This window comes from Myotis myotis, unplaced genomic scaffold (assembly GCF_014108235.1).
Source record: "Myotis myotis isolate mMyoMyo1 unplaced genomic scaffold, mMyoMyo1.p scaffold_m19_p_19, whole genome shotgun sequence".
Classification (NCBI taxonomy): Eukaryota; Metazoa; Chordata; class Mammalia; order Chiroptera; family Vespertilionidae; genus Myotis; species Myotis myotis.
This window is the reverse complement of record NW_023416323.1, coordinates 30,414,710-30,440,436: the sequence shown is the minus strand read 5'-3', so window position 1 is coordinate 30,440,436 and position 25,727 is coordinate 30,414,710. Positions and strand designations below refer to the sequence as shown.

General features: G+C 44.2%; 3 protein-coding genes and 1 non-coding gene across 13 annotated transcripts in view; 3 read left to right on the top strand and 1 right to left on the bottom strand.

The window, feature by feature from the left end:
- Positions 1 to 3,935, top strand: part of SLC7A6 (solute carrier family 7 member 6) — a 33,377-nt gene extending 29,442 nt beyond the window's left edge. For all 5 annotated transcript variants that reach the window (XM_036346566.1, XM_036346565.1, XM_036346567.1 and 2 more), the window contains exon 10: positions 16 to 3,935. In XM_036346566.1, the coding sequence (XP_036202459.1) occupies positions 16 to 110 (95 nt within the window). In that variant the 3' untranslated portion in view covers positions 111 to 3,935. The remainder of the gene's footprint in view (positions 1 to 15) is intronic.
- On the bottom strand, positions 2,459 to 11,532 carry SLC7A6OS (solute carrier family 7 member 6 opposite strand). 2 transcript variants are annotated; one of them, XM_036346571.1, is made up of 5 exons: positions 11,290 to 11,530; positions 10,845 to 11,168; positions 6,763 to 6,966; positions 5,138 to 5,264; positions 2,459 to 4,112 (listed from the first exon to the last, which is right to left on the bottom strand). In XM_036346571.1, the coding sequence occupies exons 1-5, from the start codon at positions 11,482 to 11,484 to the stop codon at positions 3,982 to 3,984; spliced, it is 981 nt and encodes a 326-aa protein (XP_036202464.1). In that variant the 5' UTR covers positions 11,485 to 11,530; the 3' UTR covers positions 2,459 to 3,981. The 2 variants fall into 2 exon arrangements, with proteins under 2 accessions (XP_036202464.1, XP_036202465.1); XM_036346572.1 differs by lacking the exon at positions 5,138 to 5,264 and having other exon boundaries at positions 11,290 to 11,532.
- A 97-nt stretch (positions 11,533 to 11,629) lies between these two features.
- PRMT7 (protein arginine methyltransferase 7) overlaps positions 11,630 to 25,727 on the top strand; it is a 37,801-nt gene continuing 23,703 nt past the window's right edge. For all 5 annotated transcript variants that reach the window (XM_036346561.1, XM_036346560.1, XM_036346559.1 and 2 more), the window contains exons 1-5: positions 11,630 to 11,777; positions 15,228 to 15,393; positions 18,482 to 18,518; positions 22,432 to 22,581; positions 24,677 to 24,785. In XM_036346561.1, coding sequence (XP_036202454.1) covers positions 15,299 to 15,393; positions 18,482 to 18,518; positions 22,432 to 22,581; positions 24,677 to 24,785 — 391 coding nt within the window. In that variant the 5' untranslated portion in view covers positions 11,630 to 11,777; positions 15,228 to 15,298. The remainder of the gene's footprint in view (positions 11,778 to 15,227; positions 15,394 to 18,481; positions 18,519 to 22,431; positions 22,582 to 24,676; positions 24,786 to 25,727) is intronic.
- On the top strand, positions 21,317 to 21,423 carry LOC118674898. Its single transcript, XR_004973744.1, has one exon. It is a non-coding gene; the product is annotated as a U6 spliceosomal RNA (small nuclear RNA).

The window sequence follows — 25,727 nt, the reverse complement described above, 5'->3', positions numbered from 1 at the left end:
TCTCTTCCCATTTAGCTGCTATCACCAGAGTCACCCAGAAGATTTGCTTTTGTGTCCTGACTGAGCTAGATGTAGCCGAAGAGACAAAGGTTGAGAGGAAAACTGACTAGAGGCCGGAGGTGAAGTCCCCTGAGGCCTGGAAGGTTTTACCTGTGGCCACAGTCACCAAAGGCCAGGTGGCGAGACTGTGTGGCCCCAGCCCTCTGGTCCGAAAGGAGCCTGTGGGCACACATTATGTCTGTCAGGGGGTTGAGGGCTGATGGCTTCCTCAGGTGCGCACTCTCATTGGTAAGCTATGGGAGACCGAGTCTGGGGCCAGCATGAGGTGGGGGCAGGGAGGGCTTGGGGATGGTGGTTGAGTTTTGTTCCTGCTGGGTGGTATGTGTAGCCCTTACAGACACTTGGTGAGTTGCGCTAGGGGAAGAGGGAGTGCTAGCTAGGTTAGCTGTGGCTGGTGGTTTCTAAACTTGGTACTCGAGGTTGGAACCAGGAGTCTCTACAAAGGGGCTGCTTTTATGACAAGTTTTCCTCTGACCAGGTCCAGGCACCTGACTTCAGAGGCTTGAAATGCTACCATTTCTTCCTCGGGTTCAAAATCCTTCCCTGGGGGGAAATGGTTGTATCCCATTATTTATTTATATTATTTAATCCAGAACACCAATTCTAGGTGAATCCTGGTATTCATTTACAGGATGCAGTAGGCTGTTTATAAATGCAGAGTACCCAAAGATGAGTCCCTCTGTCCTCAGAGGTGTCTCTACGTGGCGGTGGGTCAGACTCTGACCGCAGATTTTTTTTTTTTTTTTTTTTTTTGCTTCGTTTTAGCACAATCTTCTGTTGAGTCTTACCTGCACAGGTGAACTTTAAAGATTTTTTACTCACGTACCGATTACACTTTAGTATACGTTACAAGCACCTGGGGTTGTAGCTGACACATGAACAAATTCATGCGTCAGAAGTCTGGCACTACTGTTGTTTTGAAGGAGAATCCTTTATTTCACTGAGAGCTTGTCTGTGTTCTAGATGCTAAAGTACACCGCTGGGTTTCTGGTACGAACTTTAAGAGGACAGAAACTTCTCGTTCAGGTACATCACCTGAATTCTCTCAGCTGTCAATGTCTCATGGACTTGAGCCACCAAATAGCTTGTTCCACTCGCTACGGGTCGGTGTGAGGGGCTGCTGTGCAGACCCACGCAAGCCCTCCTAGGTGCTAGACGTGGTCGTTTTCTTTTTCTGGAAACCTCACACCAGGCCGCATCCGCCTGTCCCCAACACCAGGCTTTGTTTACACTGAGCCGCCTTGGTGTGGATCACCGGGACAGTGCACTCCTCTCCCGCCTGCCTCCTGGGGCGGGGTCCGGTGGGGCTTCAGTCTCAGGAAGACCTTGGTACTCCTGGGGACTTCTTTTTTCCCATGGAGATCAGTGAAGACTCTGGGAAAAAAGCTGCTTTAACCTCAGTCTGGCTCCTCAGCAGACTGCACGATGGGACATAACGAATTCTGGTGCTCAGGCTGCTCTTTAACACCCAGGTCAGGCTGAGCAGGTTTGGCCTACTGGATGCTCCTTCATGGGCAGCTTGGCTGCACTGGATTGTACAACTCTCCTAGGATGACCTCAGACCAAATCACCCTGGGCCCAGAGAACCTGCTGGCTTGGCACACCCGTGGGCTTCTTATCCTTACAGTTTGGAATTGACCAATGGTAAAAACAAGAAGTATGAGGCAATCTCCCTTTCTGTTTTTCTCCACCAAACTGGCTCATCTCAGGCAAGGGCGTAACCTTGGTCATACCTGCTCGATACAAACAACTTAAGGGAGCATGCTCACAATTGCTTTTGGTTCAGGGCAAGCATTTGGGAGAACGTAGGGGGCCACTCCTACTATCATGGGTTGGGGATTTGCACTGCAAATTCCTGTCTACAACAGGGAGCCCATACAAAGGGTGACTTGCCTAGACTATGTACACACGACTCTTGTCTGAGCCAAGCTGGCACCTGCTCCAAGGATCCTTTAGAGCTAATCCTTGAAGTAGAATGCGCTTGTTTTGAGGACCCCTGAGGTAGGCTTTGGCTTCCTCCACTCAAGCAAATGACCAGCTCACCCCAGGAACTTGCTGTTTCCCGTTGGCTCCTGGGAAAACAAGGGCCTCCATACCCCAGGTGCCCTAACACTGGCTTAGCGAGCCATGTCATCCTCCTCCCATTAGTGGATGGTGACCGCATTCTTCCCCTCTGTGCTGCGTACAGACTTCCTAGAAACCCTCCTGTGGGAGGGAAGCCAGACTTCCTCCACTCAAGCTTTGTGGGGGAATTAATTTCCATGAGGGTTTTGTTCCTCAGCCTCATTTCTTCTCCTGGTATGCTAATCCCTTTTGCACTGGGTACAGTTTGTGAAGTTGTTAAGCCCTTTAATGTTGGCAAACTTTAATGAGCACATAAATAGCAATGAACACATCATATTGGTACAGAGTGGTTTTTAATCCTTCTTTTACGCCTATAGACTAAGATGACTAGTGTTGACGTACATTTAAGTTGCTGCCTCTTACTTGTGACACTGAATTGTACCTTTGTGGATAGTTAGGGTGGGAAACCAGTATGTTGGTTTTAGAGCCACAAGAGTAGAGCCTGAGCACACACACACATACAATTTAATCGTTTTGTCAGGTTTAACAACTCTGCGTACATAGGAACTGATGTAGATAAATGGGTTTAGGCAGGATGGGAAAGTAGATGCTTATGAAGTCTTTAAAAGATGTGGGAAGACACATCCCTGTGTAATTCACCTTCCCCTGTGATAGTGAGTGTGCGCCATGGGGCAAGAGGGCATGTCTTGAATAGAAGGTTCTGGGTATTGATTGCCCTATACCTGCGCTGTCCAGTACAGTAGCTACTAGCCACATGTAGCTACTTAAAATAAAATAAAGTTGAAAAATTCCTCACACTAATCACATTAAAAGTGCTCAGCCACATGTGGCTAGTGGCTACCACTGCACAGGGCACGTATAGGACACATTCGTCTTTGCAAAAGTTCTACTGACAATGAATGCTACATTAAAGACTAAATGCCAACTCAGTCTGAGTTAAGGCATCTGTGCTTTGGAAGGGGTTGGGGCAGAAATGTAAATTCTGGGGAAGAAATTTTGTCCTATTGGTAGTTTTTGGTGAGTGCTGTAAATAGTTAAACATTTCTTAGTGGAAAGCTAAGTTCAGGATGTGTTTTCCTTTTCCTAATTTGCTTTAAGTCCTTTGTGTCTCAGGTCAATTCCGAAACTTTTATTTCACTACTCCCCCATTTTTGGTGGGGGGCAGGAAGGGGAGAGGGAGCACAATGGAAAACATATTCAGATTGAAAAGGTTTTAAAGGAATTACTTACTTGCTCCCATAGTTAGTGTTTTTACTAAATGCAGAGTATCACATTCATACATACCCTGCTCCTTGGGACCACTGCTAACGAAAGAGCAATCTTTACAGTCATTATCATAGGAAGCAGGGAGGTAGAGACAACTGTCTACCAAACCCCTCACAGCTCAGGCAGATTCGTCCTCTACTGGCCATTACTACTCAGTGTGTGTTCCTATAAGAGACCCACTGTAGCCCTTCTACATTTTCCCGTCAAAAAGAATCAGGCTTTTACTGGGGGCGGGTGCCTGGTGGCGTGGGAAAGTTGAACCTAAGTTCTCATGAAACAGCCTCTCTTCCACTTACTGGCTTTAGCGTAGAAGAAGAGCAGGAAAATGCCTAGGCCAGGAAGCTTCATTTTATGTTTTTTTGTTTGTTTTTTGTCCCCTAGATTGTAGGGTCACTTGAATGAGGCAAAGCATCCTACTATTAATGGAAAAGAGATACTCCTTCAGCACACGTTTTCACTGCTATGATGGTGCTGTTGGACATGCTTTCTCCTTCCGTGTGTTATGCCAGGAAACCCACTACCAGGGTGGCTGATAAGGCAGTCAAAGCCCCAAGGGCCTGTGATAGATCCTCAGTCCGAGTCCAGGTCATGGGTGCTGTCATAGCCAAACTCCTTCTGCACATCCAAAGGGTATTTGCTCCACATCTGTGGCCGGCTATTGCCTCTTTCCTCTTCACTGAGGCCGTTGCATTCATCAGAGCCTGGAATGAGAGAACAGGAGTGGACTCCACCGGCATCATTTTTTTTTTGGTGATTGTGCGCTCCTTCCCATCTCAAAAAGGTCCGGGTTTTGTTTTATTTTTAAATAATTTTTTATTGATTTTTAGAGAGGGGGGAAGGGAGAAGGATAGAGAGATAGTAACATCGATGAGAGAGGAAGTTATTGATCGGCTGCCTCCTGCACAGCCACCACTGGCGATCGAGCCCGCAACCCAGGCATGTGCCCTCACAGGAAGTCGAACCAGTGACTCTTGGCTTCTGGGTCGATGCTCAACCGCTGAGCTACACCAGCTGGGCTGGTTTTTTTTATTTTTATTTTTATTTTGGTTCATTACTTAAAAATACTTGCTCAATAAAGAGAATTCAGGGGAACAATTCGAAAAGATCTCATTTCTACCACTTAAACCAAGTCTTTTAACATTGGGATATTTTGTCATTTCTCCCTTAAGTATAGAATTTTTTTTAATATAATAGTTGTAGTCATATTGTAAATATAATGTTGAACGTTGCCCCTTTTAATATATTATGGGCACTACAGAATATTCTGTAGTTTGATCTAATTGTTCCTCCATTAACAGACACAAATAAATTCTTTTTGTTGGCACTTAGAACCTCTCCAATACTTTGTTAGACCGAAGCAGAGAAAGAGACACTGAGCTACATGTTTCACTTAATCTCTACCAGTTGATGCAATATTCTCATTTTCTGGAGGGAAAATGAGGCTCAATAAGATGAAGTAACTTGCCCAAGATCCACAGCTAGGCAATGATAGAACTAAGGATTTGAACCCACACCTGACTGACATTACACTCTAATAACAACCCCCCCCCTCCCCCCCCGGCTCAAACACTGGTCTGTGGGTCTTCTATAGCTCCAACAGCTTATGATTGAGCTGCATGAGCTCAATGGAGAAGGAAAGCTAGCTAGAATGGATCTGTCTTCTGTACGCATGCCTCAGTCTTGGATCCCAGCAGTCCCTCCCCAGCCAAGGCTGCCACCCACCTACCTCTGGAATCTTCATCTCCGTCACTGCTCTCCTCCTCTGGGTACTCATTGCGCCAATTATTCTCACTATTCTCATCATCTTCATCTTCATCTTCATCAACGCCCTCTAGTTGTTTGCCATCATTCACCTGCACATCTCAACACACACATGAATGTAAGTCAAAACATCTAAGGTTATGCTCTGGGGGAAACTAATATCAGACTAACTTGGGGAGGCTACACTTAGGCTACAAAGGGGAGATAATGGCCCTATTCCACTTACAAGTCCAACTCCAGGGATCACATTCCTGGTGAGATAGACTAAAGGAACACCCCAAAGTAGGGAGGAGAAACAGCTCTGCGCAGGTGATGGTAGTGACCTTTAAACTGTCGGAGGGATTATGGGTGATGCCAAAGATCAGAACCAAAACCCAAGTTTGAGGGGTGCAGGAGGCAAAAGGAGGGCCTATGCATGGTCCAAGGTGGGTGTCTGATTCAGATTATGGTGGTAGAGTAGGTGTGGAGTAGCGTGCTTTTCTCATAAGAGTGTGACAGGTACCACCTTAACTTCTCTCATTATTTTTACATTTTATTTCTTAAAAATATATGTGTGTTGCCGAAACTGGTTTGGCTCAGTGGATAGAGCGTCGGCCTGCGGACTGAAAGGTCCCAGGTTCGATTCCGGTCAAGGGCATGTACCTGGGTTGCGGGCACATCCCCAATAGGAGATGTGCAGGAGGCAGCTGATCGATGTTTCTCTCTCATCGATGTTTCTAACTCTCTCTATCTCTCTCCCTTCTTCTCTATAAAAACTCAATAAAATATATTTAAAAAAATATATATATATATGTGTGTCGATTTGAGAGAGTGAAGAAGGAGGGGGAGGGGGGAGAGAAACATTGATTGGTTGCCTCCCATATGCACCCCAACCGGGGATGAACTCAAAACCTGGGTATGTGCCCTGACCAAGAATTGAACTGGTGACCTTTCGGTGCAAGGGATGATGCTCAACCAACTGAGCCACATTGGCCAGGACACTCATTAACCATTTTAGAATTTGTTTTAAGAATGACTGTCAGGAAGTTAGTAGTTCTTTGTTTTTTTAAATGCAAGTTAGCTTTCTTAATCCATTATTTTCTGCATTATAAGATGCAATTAAAAAGGTTTTGTTCTCATATTAAAATTCCTGGTTTTGTCTGTATTTTATTATAAGCTCTCATACATTTTCCCCTGAGAATGGGTAGATATAAAAAATAAAGATGTTGCCTAGCTGGTGTGGCTTGATAGTTGAACACTGGCCCATGAACCAAGAGGTCACTGGTTAGATTCCCAGTCAGGGCACATGCTAATGTTGGGGGCATGCTCTCTCTCCCTCCCCCTCTAAAAATCAATAAAAACATTAAAAACAACAACTGAGATTTACAAAGTTTGTAAAAGATTCATTAAGAGCAAAAATTATAGACTCCCAAAATTCCCTGCATTAAAACCAGGTTCCTAGAAGGCATTTAGAATAAATTTTTCCTTTTAAGTAAGAACAAAAAGAACTAAGGACAATGGTGACTAGGATTAGAATCCAGGGAGGCAAAGTACCCTGACTAGAGAATGGCTTAGGTTGCCTCATGCCCTCATGCCCATAGGTCCCCTTACCAGCTCCCACTCCTGGCTGTAAGGCTGCACAGAGAGGATATTCTCAATCCATCCTGGAGTGGCCGTCTCCAAGTAGTAAATGTCATACACATAGTCATCCTTCTGTTCCTCCCGGGGCCCGACACTTGGTCCATCCTCAGATATAGTCAGCCGCTCGCGGATCAACTCTACAGAATTGCAAAGGATCACATCTGGGTCAGATGCCTGCGAAGAAAACAGCAGATAACATGCATGAGATTAAACACGGATGTTCAAAGAAAAGGAACCTAAGTGTTGGGTGAAGGAAGCCTCCCTACAGTTCTCCGTTGGATTCAGTAGTCTTATCCCCACGGCCTGTTTAATTAGCTATGAGATTATAAAAAACTAAGTATTTCTCAAAAAAGTAATGTGTGGTTCTTCTGAGATAGAAACTTGCAAGACAGACTTCTACTCTTTTGTGCTCGGCTGATGCAAGAGCATGTGTGATGTGCATGTGAAGACTGGCCTGAGGAGAGGCGAGGGCCAGCAGAGCTTTGAGTCTTCCCCTAGGTCTTCCTGAGCTCCTTTGTTACGATGTTCTCCCTTTGGGGATCTGCAGGCCCACAGCAGCACCTCTATAGCGGACTCCTCAGTGGGCCTGCATTTTGTGTGGCCTTCTATAGGGAACCTACAGACGATTCCTGGGCTATCATGACTACTACCAGCCATCACCCACCACTTGACTTGCCCACACTGACATCCTACTTTTAATCATAACCAGGAATGGATTCCTCTATAATCCTTTTTCTTGCTAGAAAGAATAGCTTCAAGATAGATTGACCCAGATTGGAACTGGCCAAGGTAAGATGGACTCTAGGTCCAATAGGCTGTGTTATCCAGGGTGGCACAGGCCAATTTGGAAACCAAGGGGACATGCTGCAAATGATCCCCCTGCAAACGATCATCACAGGAGCTGTGCAGCTGAAACCATATGCCCTATGGGAAGGAGAGGCGTACCATGGAGAGGCAGACAAGGGGAGACCAATGCTCTCTATCACAAGCTACAGGGAATTAATTCTTCTTTGTTCCAAAGTCAAAAGGAACTAGAGATGTCAGTTTTTGTGTAGAGACTTGACTGACCTAAAAGCTGTCCATTAGGAAAGCTCTGGCTCCAACTCACAAGTCCCCAGCCCTCAGTCCAGCAAATTATGCAGCCGTATTCCTTTGCTATAGATTTTTTCAAATTTCCTATAATGAACACATTGTTTTCATATAATAATAAATTACTTTAAGTCTAATCTATGTATGTTTACCCCTGGTCTCAATTATAATACATACAGATTTCCCACCAGTAAACATATATAATATGTACTTTCCCATCTTGCCAGTCTTCATGGTTATTAATTTAAAGTCCAGGCAGTTGTATAGTCCATTTCTCAGACATAATTTTAGCCTCCATGTTTAACACTGCAATGAATATGAAGTTTCCTGCATTTGAAAATAGAGATTAAAGTACCTAGGGTTTTTGTGAGGATTAAATGAGTTAAATAAAATATATAACAACAAAAAAGAATATATAACAATTACTTAGACAATACTTGATGTATAGTAATTAGTAAACAAACAGCTTTTGTTAATACCACAGCTGTTTGCTTCTGCTGAATTATTTCCCTAGGATAAATCCTGGGGATGAAATTATTAGATAAAATGAACCAAACCTTTTCACCTTTTCAGATACCCTATTAAGTAGTACTTTATTTGCTTAAAACTTAAATTTCTTTAGAATTTTGAGTGACTTGAGTCCAAACAATAAAAATAAATTTGAATAGTTTTAAAATAGACCCTAAGCTATTGTTAGCCATGCTGTTTTCCAAAAGACAGGCATCAATTTTAAGCACTACAGCCATATACCATTTTAATCACAGCCTTGCCAGCAGTACTATCGACAACCTTTCCTCTGCTGGTTTTAGTAGGGATAAAACCTCAATTTTACTTTCAGCTTAAATTCATATTTAAAATTTATGTGAAATATATTTATATTGATTTCAGAGAAGAAGAGAGAGGGAGAGAAACATCAATGATGAGAGAGAATCATTGATCGGTTGCTACCGGCACACCCCACATTGGGGATTGAGCCCACAACCTGGGCATGTGCCCTGACCAGGAATTGAACTGTGACCTCCCTGGTTCATAGGTTGACACAACCATTGAGCCGCACTGTCTGAGCTAAATTCATGTTTTTAAAATAATTACTCTGCAAATATTTTTGATATGTTTATAAGTTTGTATTGCATTGTTGGGTTGGGAAAATTTGTGTTCACAATTTTCAGTTTATTTGTTTTTCTTATAAAATTGAGCTATTTAATTGATTCCACTGAATATTAGTGTACTTTTAAACATCTGATTGTTAACTCATGAATCAGCCTTGATTTACTTTTGGTAAAAGTTGTGGCTATTGCCCCAACTGGTTTGGATCAGTGGATAGAGCGTCGGCCTGAGGACTGAAGGGTCCCAGGTTCGATTCCGGTCAAGGGCATGTACCTGGGTTGCGGGCACATCCCCAGTAGGAGATTTGCAGGAGGCGGCTGATCGATGTTTCTCTCTCATCGATGTTTCTAACTCTCTATCTCTCTCCCTTCCTCTCTGTAAAAAATCAATAAAATATATTTTTTTAAAAAAATAAATAAAAATAAAATATATTTTATTGATATCCTACAGAGAGAAAGGGAGAATAGAAAGTTAGAAACATCGATGAGTGAGAAACATCGATCAGCCGCCTCATGCACACTCCCTACTGGGGATGTGCCCGCAACCAAGGTACATGCCCTCGACCGGAATCGAACCTGGGACCTTTCAGTCCACAGGCCGACGCTCTATCCACTGAGCCAAACCGGTTTCAGCAATAAAATATATTTAAAAAAAAAAGATGTGGCTATCAATGTCATGCTCAAGTTGCTATCAGGTATACTAGCACGATGATTAAATATGTTTTGCCTGATGTATTTTGAATTAAAATTTCATTTTTTACACTTAAAGGACTATTAAAAGGAGTGAAAAATTTTTAAATGTTTACTAAGAGGCGGAATGCCTTAGGTCAGTGGTCGGCAAACTGCGGCTTGCGAGCCACATGCGGCTCTTTGGCCCCTTGAGTGTAGCTCTTCCACAATATACCACGTGCGGGCACACATGTACAGTGCGATTGAAACTTCGTGGCCCATGCGCAGAAGTCGGTATTTTGTGGAAGAGCCACACTCAAGGGGCCAAAGAGCCGCAGTTTGCGGTCCACTGCCTTAAGTTGAGAATTTTCTATTTCTATGATATTATTGCATGCAGACTTTGGTGTGTTTTTTTTGAAGATACAAAACAAACGTATTAGATGTAATGTAGTGGAAAGAACACTGGATTAAGTGTGCATTTGAGACCTGACTCTGCCTCAGACTTGATATGGTACCCAAGACTAGTCCTTTAACCTCCCTCTGATGAGTTTGCCCATCTGCTCTATCTTTTCCTTGCTCAAAGTCCTCCATTAATACCCTATTCAGGATGAAAAGGCTAGGGGTCTAGTACATTCTTCCCCCAAATTCCTTATTACTATTCTCTCCAAGTTCACTGGGCTCCAGGCCCACTGACTTTGAAAACATCAGACAAACTTGGTTTGAAAGCCTTTGTGCTTGTAAGTCCTCAACCTGGAATGCCCCTCCCCAAGATATCCACAGTGCCCTGCCACTCACCTCCTTTAAGTGTTCACTCAAATGCCCCCCCCCCCCAGTGTGACCTCTGAAATGGAACCACTCTTTTCCTGCGCACCATACCCCACCCCCGCCCCCTTTACAGCCCATATCACCATCTGACAGTGAATTTACTTGTTTTTCTGTATCTGAATGTTAGGTTCACTGCTCTACCCACAGAACTTAAGAACAATGCTTGTCACATAGCGGGCGCTCAGTAAATCCTTGTTGAAGAGAGAACCTAATCTGTAAAATCGAGGCTAGCAAGCCGGCGGGATCATCCGTTAATAAAAGGTGAAGCCATGTGCATCTCAACTGTGTGCCGCCTTAGCGCCCAGATTCCTGGCACTACTTGTCGGGAGAAGCCCAGCTCTCCTCCGCGGGGCGTGCACTCACTTTGCAGGAGGCGGATGCGGCGGCGGTGGCGGTTGCGGTGGCAGCGGCGGCGGCAGTGGCAGTAGCAGCGGCCTCAGGGTCTCCTTCTTCGTGGACCAGATCCAACAGCTGGAAGCCTGCGTCACCGCCGGCTTCTGGGTTTTCCCGCGCGTCCTCGGACTCCAGATCGTCCAAGAGAAGGTCCGAGGGTCGGCGGCTAGAGACTACCCTGTAGCGACCCTCCTGCTGGATCTTCCGAGTCGACGCGCGGAGATCGTGGCGGATACGCTGATGGGTGCCCCAGGGTGGGGGCAGAGCGCGCAGGAGCGGCTGGACCGGGTCCTCCTGGAGGGCAACAGGGAAGGGGAGCGGCGTAAGCAGGGGATCGGGTGGGGGTCAGGGAGACAGTGTCATCCCGGCGGCGCCCTCAGAGCCCCTCCACTCAGGCTCCACCCCCGCCCGATACCTGGGAGCACACGGTAGCCACCAACTGGAAGACATTTTTCTCTGCTGCTTTCTCCAGACCCTCGGGGGGCGTCTTCTGGACCGCCAACTCCACCACATCTTTCCGGAGGCGTTTACAGGCGAGGACCAGGGCCTCGGCAGGCTCCTCGCTGCGCTTCCGCTTCACGCGGAGTATAGCCGTGCGACCAGCCTCCATAGCGGCGGTCGCGAAGCAGTGTGGGAACGCGTAGGGTGCAACAGGAAAGACTTCAGGTTCTACTTCCGGGTCCCGTCCCCCTCATCCGGCGTAGGAAGGTCCCGCCCCCTTACGCCGGCCGCGGTAATGTGGCCCTGGCGGCGGAAGTGAGCGGAGCGGCGTCCGCGGCCGGTGAGGCGCTGAGCATGTTGGGTAGGTGGGAATCGCATCGGAGCCCGGGATGCAGCCAGCGTCCCGTCCCCGCCGCAGGGCTCCGGCGGCTGGGCCTGGCGTGGGCGTTCTCGGACGCCGCGGTACGCACTTCTGCGGGGCTTCCGAGAACCTTTCGAGGGTCCGCGTGGGGCGGCTCCGAGCGCCCGGGCCGGCGGAAGAGCGGGGTTTCAGGCGGGCCCCGGTTTTGCCGCCCTCTCTGGTGATGGCCGCTTGCTGGGCCCGTGGGGGAAGCACCTCTGCGATGAACGGGTTGACAGGACGTACCTGGACTCGCCCCTCAGCGCCAGAGCTTGGCGTGGTGGTTGCCATCCCCTCCTCGTAAATGTCCGCATTAGTTGACAGCTCTTGGAGAATGAGGAGGGAGGGGGCCAGGCTGTCCCCTGAGCCTGGAGTGTGGTCTTCTTTTGGGAGGGGACACGTCTTAATAACAGGGGAAGATGTTTATCCGTAGAAGATGTACGTAGGGAGGTTATAGGACGTGGTTCCCATTCATTTAGATTAATACGAAACCCAGTGACTTCCCTGCCGTTCTGAAAAGACTCTGGTTCTAGTCGTAGCCTCAGCAACATCACAGACAAAAAGGGATTCCACGGGATCAGGGTTTCTAGACCCTCCGCACAACGGACCCCAGCAACCTGTGCGCCTCTCTGCTCCGTTTCACTGCAGCTGGTTTATCCGCCGCGCAGGATAGTCTAAGGGGTGGGCAAACTTTTTGACTCAAGGGCCACAATGGGTTCTTAAACTGGACCGGAGGGCCGGAACAAAAGCATGGATGGAGTGTTTGTGTGAACTAATATAAATTCAAAGTAAACATCATTACATAAAAGGGTACGGTCTTTTTTTTTTTTTTTTTTAGTTTTATTCATTTCAAACGGGCCGTAGTTTGCCCAGGGCAAGGGGGGTGAAGTGCCCTCTCCCCACGCCCACCTAAATCCTACCCATCTTTGTGTGTATGTGTGTGTAAATTCTCACAGGATATTTTTTCCATTGGTTTTTTGTTTTAGAGAGCCTGGGAGGGAGAAATGAGGGGGAGAGAGAGAGAGAGGAGATACGTGGATTGGTCGCCTTTCGCAGGGCCCCGCCGGATTGGTTTGAACCTACATCTGAGTTATGTGCCCTTGACTGGGAATTGAACCTGGGACCCATCTGTCCGCAGGCCAACACTCCAACCACTGCGCAAACCGGCCAGGGCCCTACCCATCTTTTAAGCCTTCCCTGAACATTCGCTGAAATGTCATTTCTCCCTACTGCAGCCTGTGCCAATTGGACAGTTTTCTAAAGCACATTACTGACTCTGGTAGTTCTAGATACTGTCTTTTTAAAAAGGGTATCAGCATGTGAGATGTACAGAGCTGGTTATAGCAATGGTTTGCAGACTAGGTTACAAGCCATTGCTGAGTAATGAAATCAGCTTAGTGGATCCTGGTCTATTAAAAAATAAAATGAAAATAGGGTAAGATATATGAGGGCCTTGCCCATGGCAAGACTAAATATGTACCGTTTTGTGAAACTTGGTTATGTTTGTGTTTGTATGTATGTGTCTCAGCGTAAAATATATTACTTACTGGGGTTGACGGGAAGTTTGAGAGCCCCTGGGTTAGAAAGTAGATATTCTGGGGTTTTAGAAGTAGAGTTTTGCTGAAAGACAGATGGACTATGTTGAACCAAGCTAGTGTTTCCCATCCTCTTGTATAAAAATTCAGTATTTACTTAGTCTTGGTAATTTCAAGAGAAAGCCAATAACTGTGGCCAATAAAATGCCTGAGGGGACCTCCTCCACAAAAAATAACCATGTCTCCTGAAGATGGGTCAGTGTTTCACAAGAATGAAGGGGCATGTGGAACACTTGCTGTTCCTGAATGTCAGAGGAAGGGGGCATTGGGAGACTCCATTCCTGCTGAGAGGTGCCTTCAGCTTTGAGCTGTGGTGTTCCTGTCTCTCAGAAATAAATATCTTTGAGCAAAAAGGCCATACAAGACATTTTATCTGTCTGATAATATTTTATTTATTTGAAACAATTTTTTTTAAATGAAGAAAGGTTTTTCAAAATTGCTTTTAAAATTAAATACTGAGTAGATAAGTAATTATTATGAAAAATAGCGAGGCATGAAGAATGACAGTATCATGAGCACCTGTATTCCCACCACCCAGTTTTAGAATTTACCTGCTCTTTAAGTCCCCTGTGTGGCCCTTCTTTATTTATTTTTTATTTTTTATTTTTTATTGATTTCAGAGAGGGAGGGAGAGTGAGAGAGAGAGAGAGAGAGAGAGAAATATCAGTAATGAGAGAGAATCATTGATTGGCTGCCTCCTGCATGCCCCCCACTGGGGATCGAGCCTGTAACCCAGACATGTGCCCTGACCGGGAATCCAACTGTGACCTCCTGGTACATAGGTTGACCCTCAACCCCTGAACCACACCAGCTGGGGCTGTGTGGCCCTCTTGATCCCATCCTTTTTCCTTCCTACTATCCTATTCCCTGCTATGCACTTTAGTGTGATTCCTAAAGAATGTGTTGTTCTGTTTTGAATAATTATACATCCTGTATAATAAAAGCCTAATATTCTAGCTGTCAGGTGGGCCGTTCAAGCAATCAAAGTATAATATGCTAATGATATTCTAAGTCCGCTCAACCATTCGCTATAATGTTCACCGACCACCAGGGGGCAGATGCTCCGACCGGTAGGTTAGCTTGCTGCTGGGTTCCGGCTGATGGAAACTGAGCCAGACAGGCTGGACATGCCCTGGAGCCCTCCCGCAGTCCCTCCCTGGCTAGCCAACCTCCCGCGTCCCTCCCCAGTACATGAGCACCGGTGGGGTCCCTCGGCCTGGCCTGTGCCATCTCACAATCCAGGACCCCTCGGGGGATATCGTAGAGCCAGTTTCGGCCCAATCCTGCAGGCCAGGCCGAGGGACCCTACTGGTGCACGAATTCGTGCACCGAGCTTCTAGTTTTATATAAATGTGAACTTATATGTATTCTGTGACTTGTTTTTTTTTTTATGACTCAACATTATATTCCTGGGATTATCCATGTTTGTGTATAGCTGTGACTGACTTGTTTAGATTAAGGTTTTCCTAATTCGTTTGAATTGCTCTATCTTTGTATTTTTCCTTAAACTAAATGTCTAATATCCTTAGATAGTTTTAGTGGCACTCCTTTACCACCATCCCAATTTCTCTCTGTTCTTTCCTACTAGCCCTTTCCTCTGCTTTATTTTCTTTCTCACCTACCTTTACCTGAGGCTATGCCCAGATGTACCTTTGAGGCTCATTTGACCCAGTTGGAATCACTGAGGACTGCTCAAGTTTCCAGATAGTTTTATGAACTTGTGTATTACAGTTTTTAATGTTATATGGGGAATATAAAACCAAGTAAGTCTTGCTGGAAAAATGAAAATTCTGATTAACAAATATTTTCAGTGGTTTTGACATTGTTGTCAATTTCTTGGACTCCCCCCCGCTTTGTTTTCTTGTCTTTTAACATTTTTTCTTTTCTTTTCATTCTTGGGCATTATAATGTGAATAGGTTTCTGACTGCCTGACCTGATCATAAGAAGTAAGCTGGCCAGTGATAAAATTGAGGAGCTGATTGGCAGCATGAAGATCTTCTGTGGGAGGGCCAATCCGACCACAGGATCTGTGGAGTGGCTGGAGGAAGATGAGCACTATGATTACCACCAGGAGATTGCCAGGTAACAAGCGTTTGTTCACAGTTGGCTGCAGCTGGATGGGGCACTTGATCTCAAAGCAGATGCCTTGAAATTTAGTCTGAGTGTGCAATAGGACATGACCCAGTGCTTCTGGGCAGGTGTAGGTCACAAGCAGGTGTGCTCAGCCAAGTAGGTTTGTGTGGGAGTTAGGCTGAGTCATGCCTGTGTGGGAAGTCAGAGGATCTGTCTAGTGGAGCAAAGAAGACCCAAGGTTCAGTAGTAGTAGAAGAGTTTATGAAAGTTAATTATTTATTGGTGCCACTTAAATGGTGACATTCCTCATATAGTTAAATTCTCCTGAAAAGTTGAAAATTGCTTTTTCTTTTCTTTGAAGGGATATTTAAAAGTATGTGAGTTACTGTTATTTAGCAATCATTAAGTGCATACAACATGACAACACCGTGCTAGGGCAGTGAGTACCAAAATGAAGAAGAAAGGTTCCCATCCTTAAGGAACAGGTAGTTTTATGGAAGAGACAGACATAACAAATGACGGTGCAGAGAGATTAAGGCCCATGGAAATGGGCACAAACGTTTATGCCCATTAGCAACAAGAACCAGCTGGCCTGGGGGGTTGATATCTACATGGAGAGAAATTGGAGTGGCAGTCAGTTCAGTGTGCTGGAGTGTGGTGCAAAAGTAGGGCTGTGATGAGAGAGGATGCTGAAAAGGTAGGCGGAGGTCATGTTTTAAACTTGGTAGCGAATATAAGAAGAGGAGCATGAATATGCATGTGGGCTCTCCCCTTCCTAACTCTCACATTGGCCAAGCTACTTAACTTCTCTGTGCCTAAATACAATAATATATTCCTCAATATCTATAATGATAAAAGCATAATATGCTAATTAGACTGCTGTCCTTCCAGACGAAGCCGGGGCTGTAAGGGAAGCCCGGGTGCCGGGAGCCAGAGGGAAGCCGGTGCCGGCACCTGGGGGGAGGAAAGCCTACTCTTGCACGAATTTTGTGCATTGGGCCTCTAGTATACAATAGAATAACTCATAGGATGCAGTGATGGAAGGAGAGAGAAATTTCAGGAAGCATCAGGCTTTCTGATTAGAGTGACTAGGTAGATGGAGCTACCATTTCCTGAGAGGAAGAACACAGGAGGAATCGGTGGTGTTGGGCAGGGGAGCTGATGGAGAGTAGGTATTGGGACATCCAGTAGAGATGCCAGTGGACAGGTATGTGGGTCTGGAGACAATTTGCAGTTGTTAGTGAGGGTGGAAACAAGACTCTCAGAGACAGTGTGGAATGGGAAAGGTAGAAGGCTGAAGGGGTTCTGGGATAGCTGAGGAGGCAGGAGAATCAGGAGGGCGTGTCACAGGAGAAAGGAGGAGAGTGGTTCAGGAAGAGGGCGTGTCCAGCAGGGCCAGGGAAGTCCGGGGTGTCAGCAATTGGAGTGAGCTAATGGTGTTGAAGGGGAGCGGTGTCAGTGCAGTGGTGGGGAGTGAGTGGGTGATGAGACGGAGAAGATGGGAGTGAAAGTGCCTCTTAAAAAGTGGAGAAAGCCCTGACTGGTTCAGCTCAGTGGATAGAAAGGTCCTGCGGACTGAAGGGTCCCAGGTTCGATTCCGGCCAAGGGCATGCACCTGGGTTGTGGGCACATCCCCAGTGGGGGGTGTGCAGGAGGCAGCTGATCGATGTTTCTCTCTCATTGATGTTTCTAACTCTCTATCCCTCTCCCTTCCTCTCTGTAAAAATCAATAAAACATATTTTTCAAAAAAGTGGAGAGAGGTATAAAGGACCAGATATCAACTAAGCATTCATAGGAGGGTTCAGATATAAAAACCTTGGTGTGCCATAAAAACGCCCTATTCTCTTAGTGCAGAGCTTCTCAAAGTGTAGAGTATGGCTTGCCTGGGTCGCAGTTGCCTGGAACACCAGTTCAAGTGCAGATTTCCAGACTTGCAGCCCGATCTGGATCAGAATCTCTTTGTGTGTATGCTGCGAATCTGCGTTTAAAAGAAGCTCTGCAGTGAATCTGATGTTGACCTGAAGCCGGAGGTCCTCTGTTTAGCAGGAGTGCCTCAGCTCTCACTTGGAACTCTCAGAAAGCATCTTTGGGCTGGGCCTGCCGAGTTCTGGGGGCTCATCCTGATCCTGCTGGAGGTTTTCAAATTTGTAATTGCTACGGTAGAAATATATATAATCAACTCTCCTCCCTTTAACACTCTATAGTTTGGTAAACTCTTAGTTTTTCCTGATGACATGAAGGAAAATGCTGAATATACAGCAGATAATATACTTTGCCTTTCCCCTATTCCTCCTCCTAGTGTTACATCTGTGATTATCCCACTGTGCAAATTATGCAAGATTATGTAAAGTATTAAACTCAATCTAAGTTAGTCTGAGGAAAAAATGTTTACGGGGGTGGGTTATAAGGGGTCAGTATGTGTGTGGGGAGGACATATGTAATACTTTCAACAATAAAGATTTAATTAAAAAACATGTAATGTATAAAATGATCAGTATGTTAGTGGCTTTGGCGTTACTGTGACAGGGCTGACTACTAGAGCATTCTTAGGTCTTAGGTTCTTTGCTGAAAAAATAAATACTTGCCTGAGGTTTTTTATTTAGTACCAAAGAATTATAGAATATAACTGTTGACGTATGAAATTCCAAATTTGTAGAGAATTTTTATTTGAACCAAACTGACCACATATGCCGGGAGCAAGATCTCAAATGCTCCAGAGAATAACAGTTTTGTAGCTTCTTTTATTGAAATTAAGGAAGGAAATAAGATTACAAGGAGGCGGGGAAAAAGCAAGGTGCTGATTGGATTATAGGATAGTTTAATAAGATTATGTAGGTGCTTTTTGAGGGTGGTTTATTTCAAACGTGTGTTAACTTAGGAATTTATGATCACATCACTGTGTGAGGTTACTTTCCATACCCCCCTCCCCTCTCCCGCACCCCCCCCACACACATAATTCCTGTAAAGTAGTTTAAAACCTGCCTGAATGTTTGTCTCATCGGATTTAAGAATGCACCTATATATCTGTGAATATGCTCATATGTTGATGTATATTACTTTTAGCAGAGGTTTCTGACCTGTCTTTTTGACTTTTAGATCTTCTTACGCTGATATGCTGCACGACAAAGACAGAGTAAGTGTTAAAGGAAACTGTTACCTTGATGTGGGGTTTTGAAACCTTGGATTACGGGAACCCTGGAGGCATGATGTTGGAATGATGCTGAGAGAATTGTGTCTGGAGGCTGGGTCCTATTTCTGGCTCTGCTCTTGACCTGAGTGTGAACTTGGACAAAACATGGGACCTCTGTGGACCTTGTTTATTAGGATTTAAGATGTACTATCTGATCTCCATAATCTCCTCTAGATAAAAATTCTCTAATTACATGATGTTTTGCCCTGTATAGTCAGTTTGTAATTTTTTTTTTTTTTCAAACATATTTTATTGATTTTTTACAGAGAGAAAGGGAGAGAGACAGAGAGTTAGAAACATCGATGAGAGAGAAACATCGATCAGCCGCCTCCTGCACATCCCCCACTAGGGATGTGCCCGCAACCAATGCACATGCCCCCGACCGGAATCGAACCCGGGACCCCCCAGTCCGCAGGCCGACGCTCTATCCACCGAGCCAAACCGGTCTCGGCCAGTTTGTAATTTAAAAATAAAATTTCTAGAGGTCACTGCAGACTGTATTTTGTAAAGCAGATTTGACTTTCATTGCAGAATTACATTTCAGCTTTCCTCTTTCATTTTTATTTTTTTAACGTTTCTTTTTTTAAAAAAATATTTTTTTATGGATTTCAGAGAGGAAGGGAGAGGGAGAGAGAGATAGAAACATCAATGATGAGAGATAAACCATTGATTGGCTGCCTCCTGCAAGCGTCCCACTGAGGATTGAGCACAGAACCTGGGCATGTGCCTTGACGGGGAATCAAACCATGACCTCCTGGTTCATAGGTTGACGCTCTACCGATGAGCCATGCTGGCTGGACTAATTTGATAGGTTTGAACTAATTTCTCATTGTAGTTTTAACTTGCATTACCCTGATAACTACTGTGTATGAGCTCTTTTCATTTATTAGCTATTCATGTTTACTGTTTTATGACTTAGTAATTTATAGGAGTTCTTTATATATTCTGGGTAATAACCTTGTCAATTATACTTATTGCAAGTGTCTTATCTTAGTTTGTGGGTTGTTTTTCCATCTGATAAACACAAGTCTTAAATTTTAATGTCAAATTTATCTTATATGTCCTTTAAAGGTAGGTACTTTTTGTGTTTTGTTTAAGAAATCCTTCCCGTTGCCAAGGTTTTTAAAGGCTGATATATAAGATTTCAATTGACTTTTACTTATTGATTTGGAATCCTGTAATCTTTCTAAATTCTGTAACTCAATAATTATCCATTGGTATTTTGGGTTTTCTTTTGCAGACATTCATCTTGTCTGTGAACAAAACAAAATAATTTTATTTATTTTTTTCTAGACTGTATTTCTTCTTGCTCTAGCATGTTGGGTAGAATGTCCAATTTAATGTTGTCCACTTCATATATTTTTAAAAAACTTTTGCTAGAAGTTGTTCATCATATCCTTTGATCTCTCTAATATCTGCGGCATATATACTGATACTACTCTCCTCTTCATTTCCAGTTTTTGGCTACCTGTATTTCTTTATCTCCCTCTACCTTTTATTTATTTATTTTTGAAATAGTCTTACCAGTTCATTGGTTTTATTAGTCTTTTTTTAAAAAAATAGTTAATTGATATTTTGAGAGAGAGGGGAAGGGAGACGAGAGAAACATCTGTGTGAGAGCGTAACATCCATTGGCTGTTTCCTACACATCTTCTACTGGGGATTGAGCTGTAACATCAATCAGCTGTCTCCTGCACACCCTACTGGGGGATCAAACTGTAACCTGGGCGTGTTCCCTGACCAGGAATGGAACCTGCAACCTTTTGGTGCATTGGATGTCTCCCAACCAACTGAGCCACACCAGCCAGGATGATTTTATTAATCTTTTGAAATAACTCACTTTTTTTGAAAATATATTTTTTATTAATTTCAGAGTGGAAGGGAGAGAGATAGAAACATTAATGATGAGAGAGCATCATTGATCGGCTGCCTCATGCACGCCCCCTACTGGGGATCGAGCCTGCATCCCGAGCATGTGCCCTTGACCAGAATCGAACCTGTGACCCTTCAGTCTCAGGCCGATGCTCTATCCACTGAGCTAGTGGCTAGGACTGAAATAACTAACTTTTATCCTTCTTGATCTAATATTTGTTTCTTAGTTCATTAATTTTTATTCTTTATTATTTTTATTCATTCACTTATTTGGAGTTTATTTTGGTTGTCCTCTTTTTACTAGTAATTTTTTGAGGTGGATGCTTACTTCATCTTTGGTCTTTTCTAATACTTTTTTCTCCAAATATTGCTTTAGCCATTCCATGAGTTTTGATATGTAACTTTTTAAAATCTTTTTTTCTTCAATTATATTTTTGTTATTGAGATTTCCAACTTGATTGCACTGTGGTCAGAGAATATTGCCCTTTTGATACCAGCCCTGTATTAGTTATCTAATAACAAATTATCCCCAAATGTAATGTCTTAAAAACAATTATTATCTTATACTTTCTGTGGGTCAGAGAACTGGGCTCCACTTAGCTGGGTCTCCTGGCTCTGGGTCTCTCACAGGCTGTGATCAAGGTCTTAGCTGGTAGGATAGTCATCTTCAGGCTAACTTGGGGGTGGATCCACTTCCAACTGCCTGACCTCCTAATATTCCTTATTAATTTTCCAGCTCGTCGGTACATTTAAAAAGATTTACAAATACCTTCCTAGGATTTTTAGTTATTGTCAACAGAAGAGTACTTATTCAGCTAAACTCTTACAGATGGAAGGTGTATCTGTTAAGTTACAAAAGGCCATAACTAGTGCTTGCTTTGGCAGCACACATATTAAAATTGGAACGATACAGAGAAGATTAGCGTGGCCCCTGTGCAAGGATGACACGCAAATTCATGAAGCGTTCCATATTAAAAAAAAACCACAAACAGAAAAAACAAGAGACTATAACTAAAAACCTTCACGATGCAAGGAAATAATTTCCTGAGAGGGAAACATATTTAGACAAGGAAGTTATGTGAAATAGAGTCCAGTAAGGAAATCAAAAGCCACAACACATATTTTAATAGAGGGATTTGGTTACACAGATGTGGGAGGCCTGGGAAGCTGATGAGATCACTGAGGTCAACTTGTGATAGGAAGAGCAGGAAACAGTTACCTTGCCAAGGGCTGGGGAAACAGAGAAGACTATGGTTTTCTAGAACAGGGGTGGGCCATTTGGACTTTCATAACATCATTCTCAGGCCATACAAAATCATCAACTTAAAAATTAGCCTGCTATATTTGGTCAAACATTTAATTAACTCACCCCTAATGCCCTGGCGAGACCAAATAATTTTGTGGGCATTGTAGGCCCAAGAGCTGCATGTTTCCCACCCCTGATCTGGAAGCTTGGAGGAGAGGGCCTGTGGATCTCCAAGAGGGATCTCTGTTTGAGTATTGCTGCTACTCATGAGGGACGCCCGGGGAGGCTGGTTATGGGAGGCCTGGCAGGAGCTGGCATCTGGAACCAGTTGCTACTCCTGGGAGGACACTGATTGAGAGCAGCAGCCATACAGGAAGGAGCAACTCTCTCTCTCCTCTACCTTCCAGCCACCCTCAAGATCCTTCTTCTACGTCTGTACCTAACAGCTGGAAAAAGGAGAAGGCGCTTCCAGAGCCCTAGCCCCAGTATCGCTAGGCAGACTGTAGAAGAGTGGGTGTGGAGGGAAGATAATTACTTAAGAAAGGGTAGCAGTTTGACCCAGTGCTCTGGCGGTGTCACGAGGCCTGCCTGACTCAGCTAGCCAGTGCTGTTCCTCGAGGGCCCAGTGAGGCCACTTGCACTGCTGCTGCCGACCATGACCAGAGTTTCACAAAGCACCTTTCTACTTATTTATAACAACTAGTATGAAGTGACAGTTTTTTTCTCCCTTTCTCTTAGAATATAAAATACTACCAGGGTATCCGGGCTGCCGTGAGCAGGGTGAAGGACAGAGGACAGAAGGCCCTGGTTCTCGACATTGGCACCGGCACCGGACTCTTGTCAATGATGGCAGTCACAGCAGGCGCTGACTTCTGCTATGCCATCGAGGTAAGCCACAGTCTTCACGTGGGTGTCCTGCCCCTTGCCTCTCCATTTGTTCATAGGTACTCATGGAGTGCTCACTCTGTGCCAAGCACAGGGCCAGGTTCTGAAAGCATAGAACTGAATCAGGTACAATTTCTTCCCCCAGGAGCATGTTTTCCCCTCTGAAAACAGTGTTTTCATGCATGTCAGGATCACTGAGACGCTTTAAACAATACTGATGCCCAGCCCCCCTCCTCATCTCCCCTGCCAGATTTTGATTTAATTATTCTGGGGTGTGGTCTGGCATTGGGATTTTTGAATATGCACCAAGATTGAGACCTACTATCTTACATGTCCCTACAGAGCCAGCTATCTTATTATGTTTATCAATAGTTTGGCAATCTGCCATTTCTTTCCTGTAATAAAACATTAAACATGTTATCTTTCCGATAATGCAAATAATACATTTTTTATAGGAAATTTGTTAAATATAAAATACAAGTAGTTTGTTAATTCAAAGTTAACCATTGCTAAAATTTTGATGAATATCCTTTTTTTTTTAAGTCCTCACCTGAGGACATACTTAAAGAGAGAAAGGGAAAGAGAGAGAGAAACATCGATGTGAAAGAGAAATATTGGTCAGTTGCATTCCATATGCTCCCAGACTGGGGATCAAACCCACAAACCCAGGTATGTGCCCTGACCAGGAATGAAACTGGCAGTCTTTCGGTGTATGGGGTGTCCTGACCAGGGCCAGGAGTCTGAGTCACTCTGGCCAGAAGGTGTATATTCTTCCAAGCTTTTCGAGAGGAGGAAAAATTTGTCTCATATGGTGATTGAGTTGCAAATAACTCCCAAAATTACACTGGCCTAACCAAGGTAAAAGTTTTTTGCTTTCTCACATGAAGTTCGGAAGTCAGCACTCCAAGGTGTTCTCCTAAGATTGCTTTCAGCTGCCCACCCCACCAAATCTACAGATGGCCGTCATGATCACAGTCTAGAAAGGTGGGCATTTCAGCTAGGGAATACATTGTGTGTTTGGGGCACAAGGTCACCAGGAGTCTTGGCAAAGGGATTATAGCCAGGTATTCTTTACAGAAGAATATAGCATTTTCCCCTTGAATATAGTAAAAGAATTATGTGTTCATGGTGGGAAATGTGGAAGATGCATAAAAAGACTAACAAAAGGGGAAATCTTGTCATTGTGACTAGTCATTCACGTTATCAGTTTGTTATATTTCCACTCTCTGTGTGTCTGTAATGTTTTCTGCCCTAATATGGTGGGAGCTATGTACTAGTAATTTCAATTGAGCAGGCCAGAAAATAGCAGCTGGAGGGGCTTATGTTTAGGGACATGGTAAGGGTTCAGGAAAGACTTCTGGAGAGGAGTTTTTGTGTTGTCCTGGAAAGTTGGGTTTGCTTTGGCAGGTGGGGCTAGAGCAGGGAAAACTCAGGTGTGCCTGGGAACATGAGTGTGGATGAAGCATCAGTTGTGGGGAGAATAGGGTTTGGGGGGAATGGCAGAGGCAGGGAGAAGCATGGTGGTTTGTATTGTGGAAGTCCTTGAGTATCTTCAGAAAATATTAGTGACGTCCTGCCAGCATTGGAGATTGGAGGCAGTTTTGCTCACACTTAGGTCTAACACAGTAACAGTCTCACTGTGGTCTAGAGAGCAGCTTCACAGATCATCACAGATCATGGTTTGTGAGGCAAGTCCCCTTCCTTGCTCCCTCTAGTGCGGCACTGACACCTGCTGTCCTTATAAGGTAGTGCATCCCGCCCCTGTGCCTGGGGACTCCTAGCTGCCAGTTAAACCCAGGGAAATCTCATTCTTTTGTATTCCTTTTCATGACACACATTTATAGAATAAAGTATTGCAGTTACATGGATGAAGTCTTGTTTATTTAAATGAAATAGACCCAAATAAATATTTTGCCTATATCTTGAATGGTAACAAAGGTTCATTTTAGAAGGAAATTTGGAAGGAAATTCTGTAGTGCAGATCTTTTTTTACTTCAAATCTTAGGACTAGAATCAAGGAATGTCTTGTGAGTGTTGGGTGTTAGGATGTTATTAAATTGATTATTTATTTTTCTTGGGTTTTGGCTCTCGTTTGTAGGTTTTCAAGCCTATGGCTGATGCTGCTGTGAAGATTGTGGAGAAAAATGGCTTCAGTGATAAGATTAAGGTTATCAACAAGCATTCTACAGAGGTTACTGTGGGGCCAGGTAAGATCAAGACATACTCTGTTGAAAGCTTTGCTTGCTTTTGTAAGGAAGAGGAAAAGGCTTATTCAAGTGATCTGGAATAAATATATCCAGGTAATTGCAGAGATATGGGGCCTCTGCATGTGTCTGAGAGAAGCATTTTCTTCTCTATTGGTTTATTTCTCTGTTAGCTAAAACGAATTGCAGTGGGTAAACCAGAACTAATCAAGAGCAATAGCAGTGATGCAAACGAAACCTTCTTTTGCTTTAAGCAAGTTGGAATGTTTGTGTGGCTCAGCTCTCTGAGTTTCAAGTTTTATCAGACAGAAGTGAAACTAAGTAAGTAGCTGAAATGGTTTTGCTTAGTTCTGACATCTTTCTTCCGCATCTAACATGAGAGATTTGCCTGTATAGCACAATCTCTCCACATTCCCACAATATTTTTTAGAGTTTGGGAGCTTGAACTGGACTCCTAAAATTTCATGACCTGGAGAGCACAGTGGAAAGATTTGTAAAAGAAGCTCCTGGGATGAGGTTATGGATAGAACCCCATTTTTTTAAAACACAGTATTTTAGTATGGCAATGGTAAGGTCAACATTTTTCTCCCATTAAAAAACAACATTTTTATAGAAAATCTGAAACATGCACAGAAGAAGAAATTGGAGTTCCCTTTTATTAATTTTTAAAACATTATATACATAACAAAAGAATGCACAAATCATTATTCCATTTTTTTTTTAAATTTTTTAAAAAAAATATATTTTATTGATTCTCCACAGAGAGGAAGGGAGAGAGACAGAGAGTCAGAAACATCGATGAGAGAGAAACATCGATCAGCTGCCTCCCGCACACCCCCCACTGGGGATGTGCCCGCAACCCAGGCACATGCCCCCAACCGGAATCGAACCCGGGACCCCCCAGTCCGCAGGCCGACGCTCCATCCACTGAGCCAAACCGGCCTC

Excerpts from the sequence above, each read along its gene's own strand:
- SLC7A6OS (XM_036346571.1), bottom strand. The coding sequence starts at position 11,484 with ATGGAGGCTGGTCGCACGGCTATACTCCGCGTGAAGCGGAAGCGCAGC. Across the intron at positions 11,169-11,289 it reads TGGCTACCGTGTGCTCCCAG|GAGGACCCGGTCCAGCCGCT; the intron begins GTATCGGGCGGG and ends GTTGCCCTCCAG. Across the intron at positions 4,113-5,137 it reads CGGAGATGAAGATTCCAGAG|GCTCTGATGAATGCAACGGC; the intron begins GTAGGTGGGTGG and ends CTCTCATTCCAG.